The 16,819-nt window shown below is 38.6% G+C and overlaps 2 protein-coding genes and 1 long non-coding RNA gene across 5 annotated transcripts; 1 reads left to right on the forward strand and 2 right to left on the reverse strand.

The window, feature by feature from the left end:
- Nucleotides 1–48: 48 nt before the first annotated feature.
- LOC111569292 (uncharacterized) lies at nucleotides 49–5,778 on the reverse strand. The gene is made up of 3 exons (XM_035948671.2): nucleotides 5,659–5,778; nucleotides 4,601–4,714; nucleotides 49–1,183 (listed from the first exon to the last, which is right to left on the reverse strand). The coding sequence occupies exons 1-3, from the start codon at nucleotides 5,776–5,778 to the stop codon at nucleotides 191–193; spliced, it is 1,227 nt and encodes a 408-aa protein (XP_035804564.2). The 3' UTR covers nucleotides 49–190.
- Nucleotides 5,779–9,334: 3,556 nt separating this feature from the next.
- On the forward strand, nucleotides 9,335–11,073 carry LOC111569295 (uncharacterized). Its single transcript, XR_008603847.1, has 3 exons — nucleotides 9,335–10,222; nucleotides 10,645–10,863; nucleotides 10,939–11,073. It is a non-coding gene; the product is annotated as an uncharacterized LOC111569295 (long non-coding RNA).
- Nucleotides 11,074–11,141: 68 nt separating this feature from the next.
- LOC111569294 (G2/M phase-specific E3 ubiquitin-protein ligase-like) lies at nucleotides 11,142–16,080 on the reverse strand. Of its 3 annotated transcripts, XM_023271327.3 has the most exons (13): nucleotides 15,869–16,080; nucleotides 15,657–15,781; nucleotides 14,839–15,154; nucleotides 14,649–14,731; nucleotides 14,432–14,484; nucleotides 14,221–14,260; nucleotides 14,077–14,144; nucleotides 13,888–13,977; nucleotides 13,450–13,763; nucleotides 13,120–13,298; nucleotides 12,724–12,896; nucleotides 12,131–12,345; nucleotides 11,142–12,058 (listed from the first exon to the last, which is right to left on the reverse strand). In XM_023271327.3, the coding sequence occupies exons 1-13, from the start codon at nucleotides 16,035–16,037 to the stop codon at nucleotides 11,823–11,825; spliced, it is 2,061 nt and encodes a 686-aa protein (XP_023127095.2). In that variant the 5' UTR covers nucleotides 16,038–16,080; the 3' UTR covers nucleotides 11,142–11,822. The 3 variants fall into 3 exon arrangements, with proteins under 3 accessions (XP_023127095.2, XP_054872933.1, XP_054872932.1); XM_055016958.1 differs by having other exon boundaries at nucleotides 11,142–12,345; nucleotides 15,657–15,778; XM_055016957.1 differs by having other exon boundaries at nucleotides 11,142–12,345.
- Nucleotides 16,081–16,819: the final 739 nt, after the last annotated feature.

The following is a 16,819-nucleotide window of genomic DNA, read 5'->3' on the forward strand; positions in this document are numbered from 1 at the left end:
ATCCAGTGGTTGAACCTCCAACCCTACAAGTTGAGGATCTTCTTCTAATGTGTTTTCATCTTTTCAAACCCATCAGTGACCTTCTGACCCTGATCAGCTGACTGGATGATGGTGTCTCTTAACTTCCTGTCCTTAGAGGTTGCAGTGAGTGTGAAGACCTTAACAATGAGCATCAGCAGATTGTCTATGGTCAGTATCGATAACACACATAGAAGACACCAACAATGAGCATCAGCAACGAAGCTACAAGAAGAGCTCCTGAACTCTCCTCCTGCAGTTCAGAAGCTACAAGAAGAGCTCCTGAACTCTCCTCCTGCAGTTCAGACACTCGTCTGAGGATCTCCTCCAAAAGTTCTGGCATCTTTTCACACTCATCAGTGACTTCCTGGCTCTGTTTAGCTAACTGGATGATGGTGTCTCTTAGCTGTTTGTCCTCCTCAGGGGTTGGAGTGACTCTGAAGACCTTAATAATGAGATTCAGCAGATGTTCTATCATCCGTGTCGATAACGTAGTTACAAGAAGAGCTTCTATACTCTGCACCTTCAGTTCAGTGACTCGTCTGAGGATGTCCTCATACTCCTCCATGTTGGTCAGAGTGTTTCCAGACTGAGCTTCAGCTGCTTTTTCCTCCAGTGTTTCACATGTCTCCTGTATTTCTGTCAGGGTTCTCTTCAGTGGTTCAACAATCTCCTTAAATTCTTTCCCCAGTGTGCCTACTGCCTTTAAACTATCAGTTTCTGAGGACATCTTGACTACATTTGCAGTACCAACCACACCTCCACCAACAACAGCAGCAGCTCCACCAGCAACACCAACAGCAGTAGCAGTAGCTAAACTCGCTCCTCCAGTAAACGGAGCTGCAAGGATTCCAAGTCCAAGTCCAAGTCCAAGTCCTACTGCTCCTGCTTCTCTACCTTTGTCTGTTTCCCTCTGCATTCTTTTTAATTCCTCAGAAATCCTCCGAAACTCTTTCACTATCTCTCTCATCCTTGATTCTTTGATGTTAAGCTGTTGGATGAATTTAGTTCCTGCTTTATTAAGTTTTTTCTTCAATTCAGAGAAACCAACAGGCAGCTTTCTGCTAGACTTTCCTGGTTTTGATGCCATCTTGTGAAGGTTCCTCAGGAAGAGTTGAGGAGTTTTCTGGTCTGGATTGTAAAGTTCAGGTGAAGACTGTAAAACCTGTGGACAGAAACAGACGTCATCGTTCTGAAGACAAACGTTCACAGAACACTCTGAGGGTCATTCAGGTAGAACACCCATCATTTCCTAATAACATGGAAGTCAGTTGTCTTATTTTTTCTGTAACCAGGGAGCAGCATTAACAGTTTATAGGGACTACAGCTCCTGTTTCCAGACTAAAGCTTCCAGTGATGCAAGTTGAGGATCATAGGTTCCATCATTCATTGATCCTCAGAACATTCCTGAGACCAACATCTTCCACTAAACCAATCAGAATGCAGCCTGTAGATAACTACTTCTCTGTGACGTCTGTCAGCTCATCCAGTTTTAGTTCATCTCTACTTCCAGTCTGAAACCTCCCTCCTGTTAGTTTAGAGACGTGATGATGTCCATCCCAAGTCCTGATCCACATACAGCCTCCTGGGATCCTGGTTAGTCTGTCTGGATCCAGATCCAGGGAGCAACGGACTTTCACAAGAAGAATAACAAACTGTGCTAACGCCTGATGAAGTAGTCATTGGCGTTAATTAATTAATGTGATAATAAGGAGTCAATGTGCTCAGCTCTAGTATCCACAGTACTGTTGAACAGTTTGGGGTCATCCAGACAGTTCCATGTTTTCCATGAAAACTCCCAATTTAATGATGTTACGGTAGGAAGTCGGAGAACCCAGGTGCAGGCACAGAAACAGACTGCCGAAGCCAGTTTGTCGAATCAGCAAGGAAAGGAATCTTTATTTATAACAAACAAAAGTAAGGATACAAACCAAGGGGGAACTAGAAACAGGAGGACAGGCTGAAATCTGACAAAGCAAGCGACACTGAGAAAACTGACAAGACCACAAAAACAACAAAACTCTAAACTAGCTGCAGGTGAAAACCAAGAAACCCGCAGAAGAATAAACTAAAACCTGTGTAGTTCACTACCGAAGGTGTAGTTAGGCCCCATTAAAAAGCCTCATGACAATTATGGTTAATTAAATATGGTTTAATGCTTTAGGGTAACATAGACATAAAGAAATGTATAAATTAATTAATTTAGAATTATTTAATAAATAGATTATTATACATTAATTAATTTCTAATTATTTAATAAATAAATAATTAATAAATTCATTCAAGAGCTGCAAAAAGTTCTGGTTTTAAAAACTAATCAGTGTCAGAGTGTTAAGGGGAACTTTTAGTTTTAAGCCTGTAGTTCTTAGGATTGATTAGTGTTGGTTTAGATCTTGGAGGTCCTGCACTTTTTATTTTTAAAAAATGGTGTTAATTTTATTGAGACTCTTATTTTATGGCCTCTGCTTTTACAGACTGAGAAGAATGGACTTCCCCTTCGTCCTACTGGACAATACCAGCCAAAGACTAACACTTTCAAATGGACTCCCTGAAACTGTTGATGAGCTTGTCAGAGAAGTCCAACATCAGACGTCCAACATCAGACTTCAGTTTATTGATCCACTCTTCGGGAATGAAAATTTGAACCTTCCCTCGACAAATGAGCTCCAGCACAGAGGCGGCATAAAAGTAACTCATCTTTCAGAAGCATCAACCTCTGCACTTTCCCCAGCTGCTCTCTCTGTTTGCCATGACCCAACTGATCACACTTCTTCTTTATCAAGTGTAAGCTGTGGACACGGACATACTTTCATCATCAAAGACATGCTGACCGTCCACATTTGTTGTGCCACAGTTCTCATGTGACTCTGAGTTAAAGCTGGAGCAAGCCAACGCAGAGTTTAAGGAAAAAGGAAAAATACTCACTCCAGATGTCAAACTTGGCTTAAACATCGTTGAGACATTTATCCAAGAGACTGTCCGCTATAGGGTTCATGTAACAGACAAACAGTTGGACAGTGTTGGAGAGGCCCTCATCTAGAAGCATCCCTGTTTGTCAGAGAGACGCTCAAAAAGCGGCTATGCAGGATGGAAACACACTTTGAACAATAATTGTTGTCCCAATACACGGGATGTGTGTAGTCCAGATAATTTACTTTTATTGAATTGGCTATTAATTACTTCAGTTAGTTGCTGCAGCCCTAATAACAGTATGTACAATATTTTTTAAATATTTCATTTCAAAATTACTTTAATAATTTACATTTTGTAATGCTTCTCTACTGCATGTACCAAAAAAAGAAAAAAATGCTGGTTTTAATAGGTTGAGTCTGACTTCACAACATTCCGAACTGCCCAGAGATGTTTTGTATGCTCTGAAATTGTAGCATGTTATTATTTTTCCTATAATTGATATAATTGATACCTCATCCTCTTGTATATAATCTTCTACATATTTATAAGAAGAAAAAAATCATCTGTATATAATGTTTTTTTTTTCTGCAATTTTTGCACTGTGTTTCTTTTTCTTATCTATTCCTGTACTGCCTTTATACTTTTTCTTTGGAGCTGCTGTAACGGTGAGCTTTCCCCACTGTGGGATCGATAAAGTTTATCCTTATCCTTAATCAACCAGTTCTATTATCAAAATTCACTTAATTTCTTGACAGATCGTGACAGATTTCATGTGGCTTTTAACTGTCATATTGCAGACATTTTTGAGCTGGTTTATGGTTAATATCTGTAATTTCAGGACATCCATCCATCCATTATCTATACACATGGTCCTACAATTTCAGAGCATATTCACATGAATAAAAAAACAGCTGGCACAAAAGCTAATGTATTAGCTGGCTTCAAATTTGTCCACAGTGACTCAGCATTTATCCAAACTGTCTCAAAAAAGGTCTAAAACGGCTCCAAAATCATCCACAACTCGTAATTTCTCCCAAATAACTAGAAACTTCTGTAAATTGATTAAAAACTCATCCACAATTACTCACAATTTGTCCAGAATGACAAATACTGATCCAAAGTCACTAGAAAACGTAAAAAAAAAGTCCAACCTGACCGCATCTGGTCCAAAATACTTTGAAACTTCTCCAAACTGACTCAGAAATTGTCCAAAATGCTTCACAATACACTACTGTTCAAAAGTTTGGGGTCATCTAGATAAACTCCCACTTTTATCTATGTGCCAATATAACTGCACAAAGGTTTTCTAATCATCAATGAGCCTTTCAACACCATTAGCTAACACAATGTAGCATTAGAACACAGGAGTGATGGTTGCTGGAAATGTTCCTCTGTACCTCTATGGAGATATTCCATTAAAAATCAGCCCTTAAAACACACACATACATAAATAGATATATACACAGTAGATAGTGCTCTTCAGTACTGAACTGTTTCCTGAACTATTTACGGCCTCGTCAGAAGGCCTCATGTTGGACTTTCCTCCAGTGTTTAATTTCTTGGTCTGATTTTTGCTGCAACAGTTCAAACATTAGATCTGAACATCAGTTTATTCCAGGACTCAGAAACAGATCAGATCTAATCCAACAACATCATATAAAATACTTACAGTTGATGACCAGTTACTGCGCCACAGTTTTCTTTCACTTTCTCCCTTCCTGCTGGGAGAGAGGTGTGTTCTAGGAAACAGAAACCTGAGAACTCTGTAGTCTGGAGGACGTCTCTGGGTGGAACATGAAACCAGAGAATTAGAGGAAACACAGCCGTGTCTCATCACGTTTTAAAAACATGATGCATGTATTTAGGAGATAGAATAGAATAGAATGTTGACATTAAACAGTGTGTAAAAAGACTTCTATTCAGTGCAAACATAGCAGAAGGTGCAGATAAAAGTCTCAGAAATCTTAAAGGTCATGCAAACAGTCTCTATTTACAAATATACAATATAAATGTCACAAATGATAAATATCTTAAAAATATATGAGAATTGTAAAGAAAGATCATGTATTGCACTGTATGAAAGTGTGTTGCACATTTAGGTATGATTGTATTGCACGGGGTGAGTAGATATGAGGTGGTATAGAGCAGCTAAAGATGGTTCTAGAGCTTTATTTAATGTTCTAGAGGCAGTGATTTACTGACAGCTGCAGTTTGTGATCAACTGAAGTGTCTGATTTCTGTCAGTGGATCCTCTAAAACTGATCACTGGAGAATTAGTGAACCTGAACGAGGACTCCACCTGATGTAGAACTGTTTATAGAACCACACGGATCTGAACATAAACAGGATGGATGGTTTATAGTTTATTATTAATTATTAATAAATACATTAGTCTACATGCTACATACACAGGTTTATAGTTTATCAGGTGAGCTCCTCCAGGTGAGATCCTCCTCTACCTGTCAGGTAATAAACAGAAACCTTATATCATCATCAGCGTCTGATTAAAGGTTCAATTAGAGAAAGATTAAATTCTGGCTTCAACAATTCATATCAGATGATTTATATTTAGAATACAGTAGAAAAGATGTTTCATTGTTTCATTTAAGAGATTTCTGAAAGGCTCCCCAGTACTCCATCCCAGTATACCATCCCAGTATACCATCCCAGTACTCCATCCCAGTACTCCATCCCAGTATACCATCCCAGTACTCCATCCCAGTATACCATCCCAGTACTCCATCCCAGTATACCATCCCAGTACTCCATCCCAGTACTCCATCCCAGTATACCATCCCAGTACTCCATCCCAGCATACCATCCCAGTACTCCATCCCAGTACTCCATCCCAGTATACCCAATTCAATTCAATTCAGTTTTATTTATATAGCGACAATTGCAGGTCAGATTGTCTCAAGACGCTTTCCAGAACCCAGATGAACCCCCAGAGCAGCCCTAAGGAGACAGTGGCAGAAAAACACCCTTTTAACAGGGAAGAAACCTGGAGCAGAACCTGGATCTAATGTGGGGGAACCATCTGTTGCTGGCCGGGTGGGTTGAGAGGGAGAGAAGAGGTAGAGAGATAGAGATAGAGGGGTAGAGGTAGAGAGGAAGAGGTAGAGAGGTAGAGATAGAGGGATACAGATAGAGGGGTAGAGATAGAGAGGTGGAGGTAGAGGGGAAGAGGTAGAGATAGAGATAGAGGTAGAGATAGAGGTAAGGGTAGAGTGGGAGGGATGGGAGAAGAGGGGGTGGGGAACAGGAACATATAACATACAGTTGGATACATGTATGATCAGATAGATGATACATGCAAAGTACAAGCTAGCATGGAAACTGATTCATAGTTTACTGATATAATGTACGGCTCTGGCATAAATATACTACATATATAGCTGGTAGTAAAATCCAAACAGTCTGTAGATGAGCATATCAAGTATAGTGAGGGTGATGCAGAGTAGATTGATGGAAATGGGCAGCTGGAAGCAGTGGACTGGAGGAAGGTCAGCAGCAGCAGCATCCCACAGATGGAGATTAGGCCAGTTGGTGGGAGAACCACCACAGATCTGAAGCATCCAGCTCTGGGATCAGGGACACTGGGAGAAAGGACACAGGGAGAAACAGAGTGAATGTAATGCAATAATGGTATATATAGTAAATATAATGGTAGATAGAGAAGGGCTCAGTGCATCCAGAGAGGTCCTCCAGCAGTCTAGGCCTATAGCAGCAGAACTAGGGGCAGAACTAAAGGGATGTCCAAGAGGAAGACTCCAGCTGACCCCCTCAGGGTCCCCCAGTCAGTCCTAACTATAAGCTTTGTCAAAAAGGAAGGTTTTAAGCCTGGTCTTAAAAATAGAGAGGGTGTCCACCTCCAGAACCCAAACTGGGAGCTGGTTCCACAGGAGAGGAGCTGATAACTGAAGGCTCTGCCTCCCATTCTACTTTTAGAGATTCTAGGAACAAGTAAGCCTGCAGTCTGAGAGCGAAGAGTTCTGCTAGGATAATATGGTACTATCAGGTCTTTAAGATATGATGGAGATTGGTTGTTAAGAGCTTTATATGTCAGAAGAAGGATTTTGAATTCTATTCTAGATTTAACAGGAAGCCAATGAAGAGAAACCAATATAGGAGAAATATGATCTCTCTTGCTAACTCCTGTCAGTACTCTGGCTGCAGTGTTTTGGATCAGCTGTAGATGTTTCAGAGAGCTATTGGGACAACCTGATAATAAGGAATTACAGTAGTCAAGCCTAGAAGTAACAAATGCATGGACTAGTTTTTCTGCATCACTCTGAGACAGGATGTTCCTGATTTTCACAATATTTCTCAGGTGGAAAAAGGAAGTCCTACAGATTTGTTTTATGTGCGAGTTAAAGGACATGTCCTGGTCAAAGATAACACCGAGGTTCCTCACAGTAGTACTGGAGGCCAATGTAATGCCATCCAGAGTAACTATATGCTTTGAAAGCAATTCTCTAAGATGTTTGGGGCCAAATACAACGACTTCAGTCTGGTCTGAATTTAGTAGTAGGAAATTATAGGTCATCCAGGTCTTTATGTCCTTAAGACAATCTTGCAGTCTAGCTAGCTGATTAGTTTCATTTGGCTTCATAGATAAATACAATTGAGTGTCGTCAGCATAACAATGGAAATTAATACAGCGCTTCCTAATAATATTGCCCAAAGGAAGCATGTATAATGTGAACAGTATTGGTCCTAAGACAGAACCCTGAGGAACTCCATGATTAACCCTAGTATGCTCAGAAGAGTCATTGTTGACATGCACAAACTGGAACCTGTCTGATAAGTAGGATTTAAACCAGTCCAGTGCTGTCCCTTTAATGCCAATAGAATGTTCTAGTCGCTGTAATAAAAGTTTGTGGTCGATTGTATCGAATGCTGCACTAAGGTCCAATAAAATAAGTATAGAGACCAGTCCATTATCTGACGCTATGAGGAGGTCATTAGTAACTTTCACCAGAGCTGTTTCTGTGCTATGATGCACTCTGAAGCCTGACTGAAACTCTTCAAACAAGCTATTCCTTTGTAAATGTTCACATAATTGATTTGCAACTTTTCTTTCCAGAATTTTGGAGAGAAGGTTGGAAATTGGTCTATAGTTAGCTAAAACATCTGGATCTAGAGTGGGCTTTTTAAGTAAAGGTTTGATTACAGCAACCTTAAAAGCCTGTGGTACATAGCATGTTACTAGAGAGAGATTAATCAGATCTAACATTGAGGAATTAATTAAAGGTAAAGCCTCCTTCAACAGTCTAGTTGGGATAGGATCTAAAAGACATGTCGATGGTTTGGATGTAGAAACTATTGAAATTAGTTCAGAGAGATGTATGGGAGTGAAGATAAATTAAATGCTCACTTCAGCTTCACTTAAACATCACCAGGATAAATAAGAACCCTGCAAATGTCTTAAAAAAGTGTATTTTTTCTACTTTTTTCTGAATGTAACAGTGTGAAACTACAACAAATTATAGTTTGGGACAAATAAAATGAATTTTTAAAAAGATTTTGCTGCTGAAACGTGTAACAGTTCAACATTTCTCTTTGAAAAATGATTGAATCAAAGTTTAAAATGAGTGAAAACGTCACACGAAGCAGTTAAAGAGAACTTAATTCAACTAAAAGACAACAAAATATTACATCTAGTTTTTATTTTTCAGGAAAAAGTTCGAAACTTTGCTGTCAGTGTCTGTCCTCACTTTAAATGCTCACTTCAGCTTCACTTCAACATCACAGCGATAAACAAGAATCCTGCAGCTCCTGAAAAGTCTTAAAAAGTCAATTTTTTCTAGTTTTGTCCTATTAGCAGTGTGAAACTACAACAAAGATTAGTTAGAATCACATATGAGGGGGAAAAAGGACTTTTTTAAGAGACTTTGCAGCTGAAACGTGTAAAAGTTCAACATTTCTGCTTGAAAAATTACTGAACGGAAGGTTAAAAGGAGTGAAAACGTCACATAAAGAAGTTAAAGAAAACTTAATTAGACTAAAAGTAAAAAATATATGCCACTGAGTTTTTTATTTTTGATCAAAAAGTCTGTGAATCTTTGCTGTCAGTGTCTTTCTTCACTTCCTTCCACAACATTTTAAATTGATTCAAGCCAGGAGGAATCCAGGATTTCAATTTTAAGAATTTTTTGCCATTTTAGCAAAAAAAAATTAAAGATGTTTGTGAATGAAAAACACAATTCTACTAAATAAAATGAAACCAATTCATCTCAGCTGCATACGGTGGCCGAGAGGTGCAAACCAAATTTACAAAATGCAAAACACTTTTACAAAGCTTGAGACAAATTTACATTTAGGAAAACATTTTTACATATCATAAAACAAAATTACAAGTTCTGAAACAAATTTAGTGTTTCAGAAGTGATAACGAGGAGCGGCTAATGCGACTTTTGGTTGTTGTTGATGGTGAGCCAAGATGGACAGCGAGCGGGTGATGTTTTGCCCGTTTTGTGGGGAACATATGAGCCGATTGACGCGGTTTTGTTTTTCGTGTGGTCGGTCTTTAGAGTGTTTAAATGGCGCAGATCAGACTGACAGAGTAGATATGCTTCAGCAGTGTATAAGATATTTCAATGAAGGACACTCGTACGCTGTAATCGTGGATATGATGTCATGTTTACACGGTTTTCAAATCAGCTTGAGGTCTCTGAAAAGCACACTGAATGAAGCTGGTTTATATCGCAGAAAGTATTACTCCGCTACAAACGCCATAATGAGGGCCATCCAACTGGAACTTCGTGGACCTGGACTGTTATTTGGCTACCGCACGATGTGCCAGGTGCTTAAACAAAAGCACAATCTACGTGTAAAGAGGGATCATGTGATGAATTTGCTTCGGGAACTGAATACTCGGGGACGTGAGAGGAGATCACGCAGAAGGTTTGTCAGAAGAACTTACCACTCCATGGGACCAAACTACATGTGGCATGCAGATGGTTATGACAAGCTTAAGCCATTCGGGTTGGCTATTTCAGGCTGTATCGATGGATTTTCCCGTAAAGTAATGTGGCTTGCATGTGGACCGACAACTAATGACCCAAGTGTGATCGCTTACTATTTTCTGTCATGTGTGCGAAACCTTGGTGTCACTCCCATGAGACTGAGGACTGACTGTGGCACTGAGAACGGGACCATGGCCTGCAATTCAGAGCACACTACGCCACTACCACAATGACTACTTCTCTGGAGCATCCAGCCACATGTATGGCTCATCCACAAACAACCAGAGGATTGAGTCCTGGTGGTCCATCTTCAGAAAGGGAAGGTAAGTGACCGTCCTCAAGTCATATTATATGTAACATTTTATTTTATTCATTTAAACATAAGCAGAGTTTCCCACAGATTTAACTGAGACTATGGGAATATAAGTTACCCTTATTTTTGTTATCTAATATCAATTTTGGAGTAAAATCATGAAATATTATTGTTTCTATTTGATCATTAGGATGTGTTTTCATAAGTATAGGCAAGTTATACTTATTAAAATAAGTATAAATTACCTTATGTGTTTATGATAAGACAAGAAGCAAAAATAGATATAATTTATGTTCAACATTAATTGTTTAGCTTTTATTTCGACCATGGGGGTAAAAATAGTGTGGTGAGAGGCGTTATAGTTTCTTCTATTAATGGGAAACACTGCAAATATATATGCTTAAAATTAAAATATTTTCCCGATTGCTCTAGGTCTCAGTTCTGGATGGACCTATTTGCAGACCTTAGAGATGCTGGATACTTCAACGGGAGTCATGAGCATCAATGTCTACTGAGATATTCTTTTGGTGATATTATCCAGAAGGACTTGGATGAGTGTGTGAGACTGTGGAACAGTCACAGGATCCACCCCTCAAGAACAGCATCATGTCCAGGAGGTGTGCCCAATGAGCTCTACTACTTACCATACAGGTAATACTTTGGTGATAGATTGAAATTTGTATTTGTTTTCCTCTTATCTTAAATTTTGTCTTATGTTTAACATAGGTTTGGCTCCAGAGACTGAGGATTTAAAGTTGAACGGGCTGAACTGGATGCCTTTCCTGAGGCTCGCCTGTTAAGAGCTCCATGTGGGGACACCAGCATGCAGGAGTATTTGGACTTGGCCATGGAGAACAGTCATTTACAGAAGCCAGAGTGTTGGCAGTCTGCAACTGAACTGTATCTAAAACTAAAAGAAATTGCTGAGCTATGAAAGAAGATAAGTTTATTGGAATGGTAGAACATGTACACAAACGTGTCTGAATTTGTCACGGCTTCATTAATTCAAAGCGGAAAATATATGAATAAAAAAATAAAGCAAAGTAATACCCTGTTACTACATTTTAACATTTTTTTCTAGAACAAAATCTCCTGAAATCCTCCTCTCATTCTAAAATTAATCTGAATACATAACAGTGATTCATAAACAGACCACAGTTTAAAAATAATGGATCTAAAACGATTGAGATCTAACCGCACCTTTAAGTGCACCAACAACAGCAAGTTTAGAACAAAACATGTCTAAAGTCTGAGCTCTAGAGCAGTGTTTCTCAAACGGTGGTATGTGTGCTGCTGGTGGTACTCAGGGTCATCTGCATCTACTTTATTCATTTTAATTAGAGATAATTTAGTTTGGTTTAGTAATGTGTTTAAGTTAGGCACTTTTCTGGTTCAGACATAGTTTACACCTACTTCAGACAAAATTCAGACCAGTTTAGCGTTAATTAAGATTCCTTTTGGACCTGGTTTTCTCCAGATTTAGTCCTGGTAGTACTTGGAAGGTCATATATTTAATGAGGTGGTACTTTGCTTGTCAAATGTGTTACGAGGTGGTACTTGATGTGAGAAGTTTGAGAAACACTGCTCCAGAGGTCATCTAGTCATGTGGTTTAAAAACAGCCAAATCCTGGACTATTTTCAATTCCAAAGTCCATTTGTGACTTAAACATACTGTATGAATCAAGGAGTGGTAATTTTAGCAACTTTGAACATGTATTTGCCATCGGGAATGGAGAGTCATCCAGGAACTGTATTTGAGGCAGTGGTTCCAAACCAGAAGGGGGAAGTGATGTCAGCCCAGTTGCAAACATCAAAACATCCTCCACAGACACAGAGGCCTTGCCTTCTGTAAAGAAAAAAATGTTCAGATAGACCATGGTAATGTGGTGTTTCAGGTAGTTACAAAAAACATACAAACCTTCACAATCAAGGAGGTAGTCTGCCCAGTAGGCCAAAGTTTGACTTTCTTTTAGTCTCCTGTTACTCCCTGAAGGGCTGAGGTTAGGTTTGAAGAGTCTCTCAAGTTCCAAGCCAGTGAGTGGCTTTGCAGTGTGGCACAGGACAGGGGACAGCAAAGAAGTGTGTTGTTGTAGTGCATTAAGAAACTGAAGGGTAGTAAGACCATCTTTGAATCTACAAAGTGAACACAAACACTTTCACCGCTGTGTGGCTGTAGAGGTTCTCTTCCAATCCCTCCAAAACAAATTAGAGTTAATTTGCAAAAACCGATAACTCAATGTTCACATTTTTTTTTTAGAAAACTTGTTTTTTTTGTTGTTTACTTGAAATAATATCAATCAAACTGACATTGAGTGCATGTGACTCAGTAGAAACTAAAAAAAATAAATCAGAGGAGCTGTTTTTGCAAATTAACTCTTCAAATGTACACACAAGGCTAGTTGTGTGTGACTTGTGTTACTACATTGACTAAGTGATAACAGATATACATGCCATGAGAAATTTCAAACAAAAATATCACAGAGAAAATGACAATTAAAAATATGTTCTGACCTGTCAATTACAGATGAGTTGCGGTCAATAATATACCATCTGAGGTAGTCTGCCACAACTTCTTTCTTCTCTCCCAGAGCAGCCACATGTCTCAGACAGCCTGCTGTTTGTAACATTGTGCTGTGTCTCAGGATACATTCCTGCAGAGCATCCAATGAAGTAGCATTCTCAATCTGAAAGACATAATAAACAGCATAAGCATCTCAGTAACTGACTGTATTCTCTTACATATTTTTATTCAGTGACATACCCATCATGGTAACCCTACCCTATCAAAAACTAATAAACGAAGCCAAATCTGTGTATGCATTATAGGAAGCAAAAGTGTACTAAACTACACTACAGAAACAATGTAAAACACCATCCTGCCACACTGTAGCTTTATGCTATTCTCACCTCTCGCAAAGCTTTCCCTATTTCTTCATCAGTTATTAAACTAACTGCAGCTTTGAACAAAGGCTGGCCAGCAAGGTAATGTACAAGATCTTCAGACAGGAAAGGGGGTCCTGGACCTCCATGTACAATTGATACTGCGATCATCTTTCCTGCCATGAAGTATTCATCCTCCCTAACAGCTGTGAATGAGCACATTTTGCAAAATTAAACACAGAAAACACAATCCATTTTAAGAAAAATAGGAAAAAGCTTGTGCCATATGATAGCCGTCCATATTTAATGATCATTAACCAACCATGTAGTATAGTATACATCTAACACTATGCATACCATTTGCATTGTAGACCAAGAACCGATGTCCTTCTGGTCCATCAAAAATGGGCCGGTCTTTCAGGTGTTTCATTGGCAGAGTTAAAAATTCTCTTCTTGGACCACCTGTATCAATTCCCTCCTCAAAGACACCAGCATCATCAGTAAATCTGACAAGCATGTCATAGGTTTCAGAATATGTTGTACGCTTGAAACCTCTGACTGCTCCATCCCAAACATTAGCCCTTGAGATGTTGAATCTGCAGACATTTTTGTGATCAATAGGAAGTGACAGATTTGCCACAACGTCAGGTAGTGTTATGTTCATCTCCTCCCTGTAATGATAAAGTGATCTAATTAATGGATATCCCAGACAGTGCATGCTTTTAGAAGAATTTTCTAAATACCACCAATATTGCACAAAAAAACTGGAATGCCACAGTCAAAAGTTCATTTTACCTTGCTGTGTGCTGGGAAATTTCCTCAGTGACTCTAACCAGCTCCTCGTCATCTTCCTCAACACCTGGTGCATACAGGTCCGTGTATTTACTGATGGGAAATTGCAATTTTGATGTTAAAACATGTTGTAAACAACCTTCTTGCTGATTAATTTAACAAAAAGTATGTGTCACTATAATTTTTACTTACCCATAGCAAGAAGTCTTAGCTGAATTAGTTTCAGGTGGATCCATATCCTCAGCATCAGATATTTCTATCTGAAAACAAATTAAAAATGTCTGAAACAACACTACTGAAAGTACCAAATGTCAATCCCACAGTCTGCCCTCTTACCCGTCCAGGCTGAATTGTTGTTGAATGTCCTAGTGCATTTCTGAAACATAGTTAAAATTATAAAATTATTACATTACTTATTACTGTCCTACATAGTAATCTAAGAATGTAAACAAATACAGCCATGATTCCAATTGGTTGAGTACCACTAGAAAGGATCTTTAATTAAATCTGGCTCCTTGACAAAGGCCAGATGCCAAAGTGTACTGACCTTTTATCTTCAGTTTTGTGTTTGGGAGTACTTTGGTTTGGTGGTTCAAAAACCTGAGAGGAAACGTATAAATTTATCAACAATTTGTAATTGCTACCCTTACCATATACAGTACATACCAATAGGGAAAGGTTGGCATTGTTGTCATAAATAAATCTATAAATATGTTCATACAAATAAAGGTATGAGGGAAAAAAAATGATAAAAATTGGTGTACCACAGTGTCGGCTTGATTAAATTCAGCTGTGCTCCTTGATGTGATGATAATTTCAGAATCAGAGTCTGAGGTATCTCCCACTTCTGAAAAAAACAACAAATCAACAATTCATGTAGATACCGTAGATGTGTCCTTCCATAGAGTCTAATCTAAAATATGTAAAAAACATTGAGTCATGAGATCCACTAACCTCCTTTGAAATGTGTTTCAAGGCAAATGAAAAAGTTGATCCTGTAGTATGGCCTCCCTAGTTCCTTTTTATAATCAGCCAGTTTGAACGTTTTTTCTGACCCTGGCACATGGACCACCTCTGAGCAGTCTGGATACAAAAGGACATATGGTCCTTCTGGCACGTCCTTATTGAATGTTCTCATTTTCTTCACAGCTTGTTTCAGAAGATCAGGTGCTTCGACCTCTGGGTCAACAAATAACGGAAGACTTTTCCCTCTTACAGGTTTTAAATCAGTTCCATCATTTCCATGTGGCATCATCAACCCAATGTTTATCTAAAAATAATACCATAATGTTAATTTATTATATTAAGCATGGATAATATATTTTATAAAAGATTTAACAACAGGTACATGTGTCTGAGCTATATGCTCTAAAACAGTGTTTTGCAATTTTAGACTGTATCCATGTTAATTATAGATAGTTTGATTTATCCTGTACTCGTGTTTAAGTAAGGCACTTTTCTGGCTTAGACATGGTTTGCACCCTGTTTCGACTGAATTTTTAGCTTAATCTAAGGTTCTTTTTTAGTCCTGGTGGTACTTGGAAGGTCAAATATATTATGAGGTGGTACTTGTTACAAGGTGGTACTTGATGTGAAGTTGAACAGTTTGAGAACTATTGCTGAAAAATACACAGGTGCCTGCGTCAAAGGTTTTAGTTTTTCTGTTACACTTAATTCCTTCTCTATAATAAATCTAACATGATACAGATCCACTTCTGACTCATCTCGAGTCAGACAAAGTATTGATAAGCTAAGGCTGTCAGTAAACATACCTGGACATGATTTCGTTGTTTAGCCCGATGTCTTCCACGCGGCCCGTAGTTACATGACTGCCGCTCCTTTGACTTTGAGCTTCTGTACTCCAGGAAATGCTTATATGATGGACACGATTTTTCTGCTGAAATTAATAAAGCCACGTTTCAAAACAGAAAATTGACAGCCGCTAACCATTAGCGCTTTTCACACCGCTACATGCTACACTTACCCTGTTGAGCATTAACCGATGGTTGAGATGTCGCCTGTGTTTCTGCTCTGTCGGTCTGATCTGCGCCATTTAAACACTCTAAAGACCGACCACACGAAAAACAAAACCACGTCAATCGGCTCATATGTTCCCCACAAAACGGGCAAAACATCACCCGCTTGCTGTCCATCTTGGCTCACCATCAACAACAACCAAAAGTCGCATTAGCCGCTCCTCGTTATCACTTCCGGTTCAACACCGGAGTTGGGACATTCCATTTCCGGTTAAATTTAGATTGTAAAAGTGTTTTTGGATTTGTAAAAGTGTTTCGTCACTTGTAAATTTGTCTTGGAGGTTGTAAAAGTGTTTTGATCTTGTAAATTTTTTTCTAAAATGTAAATTTGTTTCAGAACTTGTAATTTTGTTTTATGATATGTAAAAATGTTTTCCTAAATGTAAATATGTCTCAAGCTTTGTAAAAGTGTTTTGCATTTTGTAAATTTGGTTTGCACCTCTCGGCCACCGTAGCTATTGGTGAGGATTTTCAGATTTTTCAGTTTATTTGATCTTACAGTTTGTTGTTAGCTCTAAATCCTCTGGACTCTTTTACTCTGCGGTTCGTTCCTCCGGCACTAGATGGCGCCGCTCCACCACCTCCAACATGTTTGATTCTTTCTATTATTTTCTGCTGATGTTTCCTCAAAGTGCAGCTTTTTAAAATCACTTTTATCTCTTTTTAAACCTTTGAGTCAGACTGAAGGATCAAAACTTGATCTTTACACTGAAATTATACAAATAATTTATATTATTTACTATGAATAATGTGGTGATAAAAAGAAATGAGGAAACATAACATTTAAAGGATTTTTATTAAAGCTATTATTTTTCATCAACCCAGAAAATTTAAAAATGTCTTTTTTTTCTAACTTTTAATGATTTGACTTGACTTTTTTAAACTATGCATTAGAGATG

The sequence above is a fragment of the Amphiprion ocellaris genome, chromosome 14 (genome assembly GCF_022539595.1).
Source record: "Amphiprion ocellaris isolate individual 3 ecotype Okinawa chromosome 14, ASM2253959v1, whole genome shotgun sequence".
Classification (NCBI taxonomy): Eukaryota; Metazoa; Chordata; class Actinopteri; family Pomacentridae; genus Amphiprion; species Amphiprion ocellaris.

What these genes read in the sequence shown, in the direction of transcription:
- LOC111569294 (XM_055016957.1), bottom strand. Translation starts at nt 16,037, where the DNA reads ATGGACAGCAAGCGGGTGATGTTTTGCCCGTTTTGTGGGGAACATATG. An exon ending in TGAAACACATTTCAAAGGAG is followed by an intron (nt 14,732 to 14,838) that starts GTTAGTGGATCT and finishes TGTTTTTTTCAG; the next exon opens with AAGTGGGAGATACCTCAGAC. An exon ending in GCTAAGACTTCTTGCTATGG is followed by an intron (nt 13,978 to 14,076) that starts GTAAGTAAAAAT and finishes ATTTCCCATCAG; the next exon opens with TAAATACACGGACCTGTATG.
- LOC111569292 (XM_035948671.2), bottom strand. Translation starts at nt 5,778, where the DNA reads ATGGAGTACTGGGATGGAGTACTGGGATGGTATGCTGGGATGGAGTAC. An exon ending in TGGGATGGAGTACTGGGATG is followed by an intron (nt 4,715 to 5,658) that starts GTATACTGGGAT and finishes TGTTCCACCCAG; the next exon opens with AGACGTCCTCCAGACTACAG. An exon ending in GCAGTAACTGGTCATCAACT is followed by an intron (nt 1,184 to 4,600) that starts GTAAGTATTTTA and finishes TTCTGTCCACAG; the next exon opens with GTTTTACAGTCTTCACCTGA.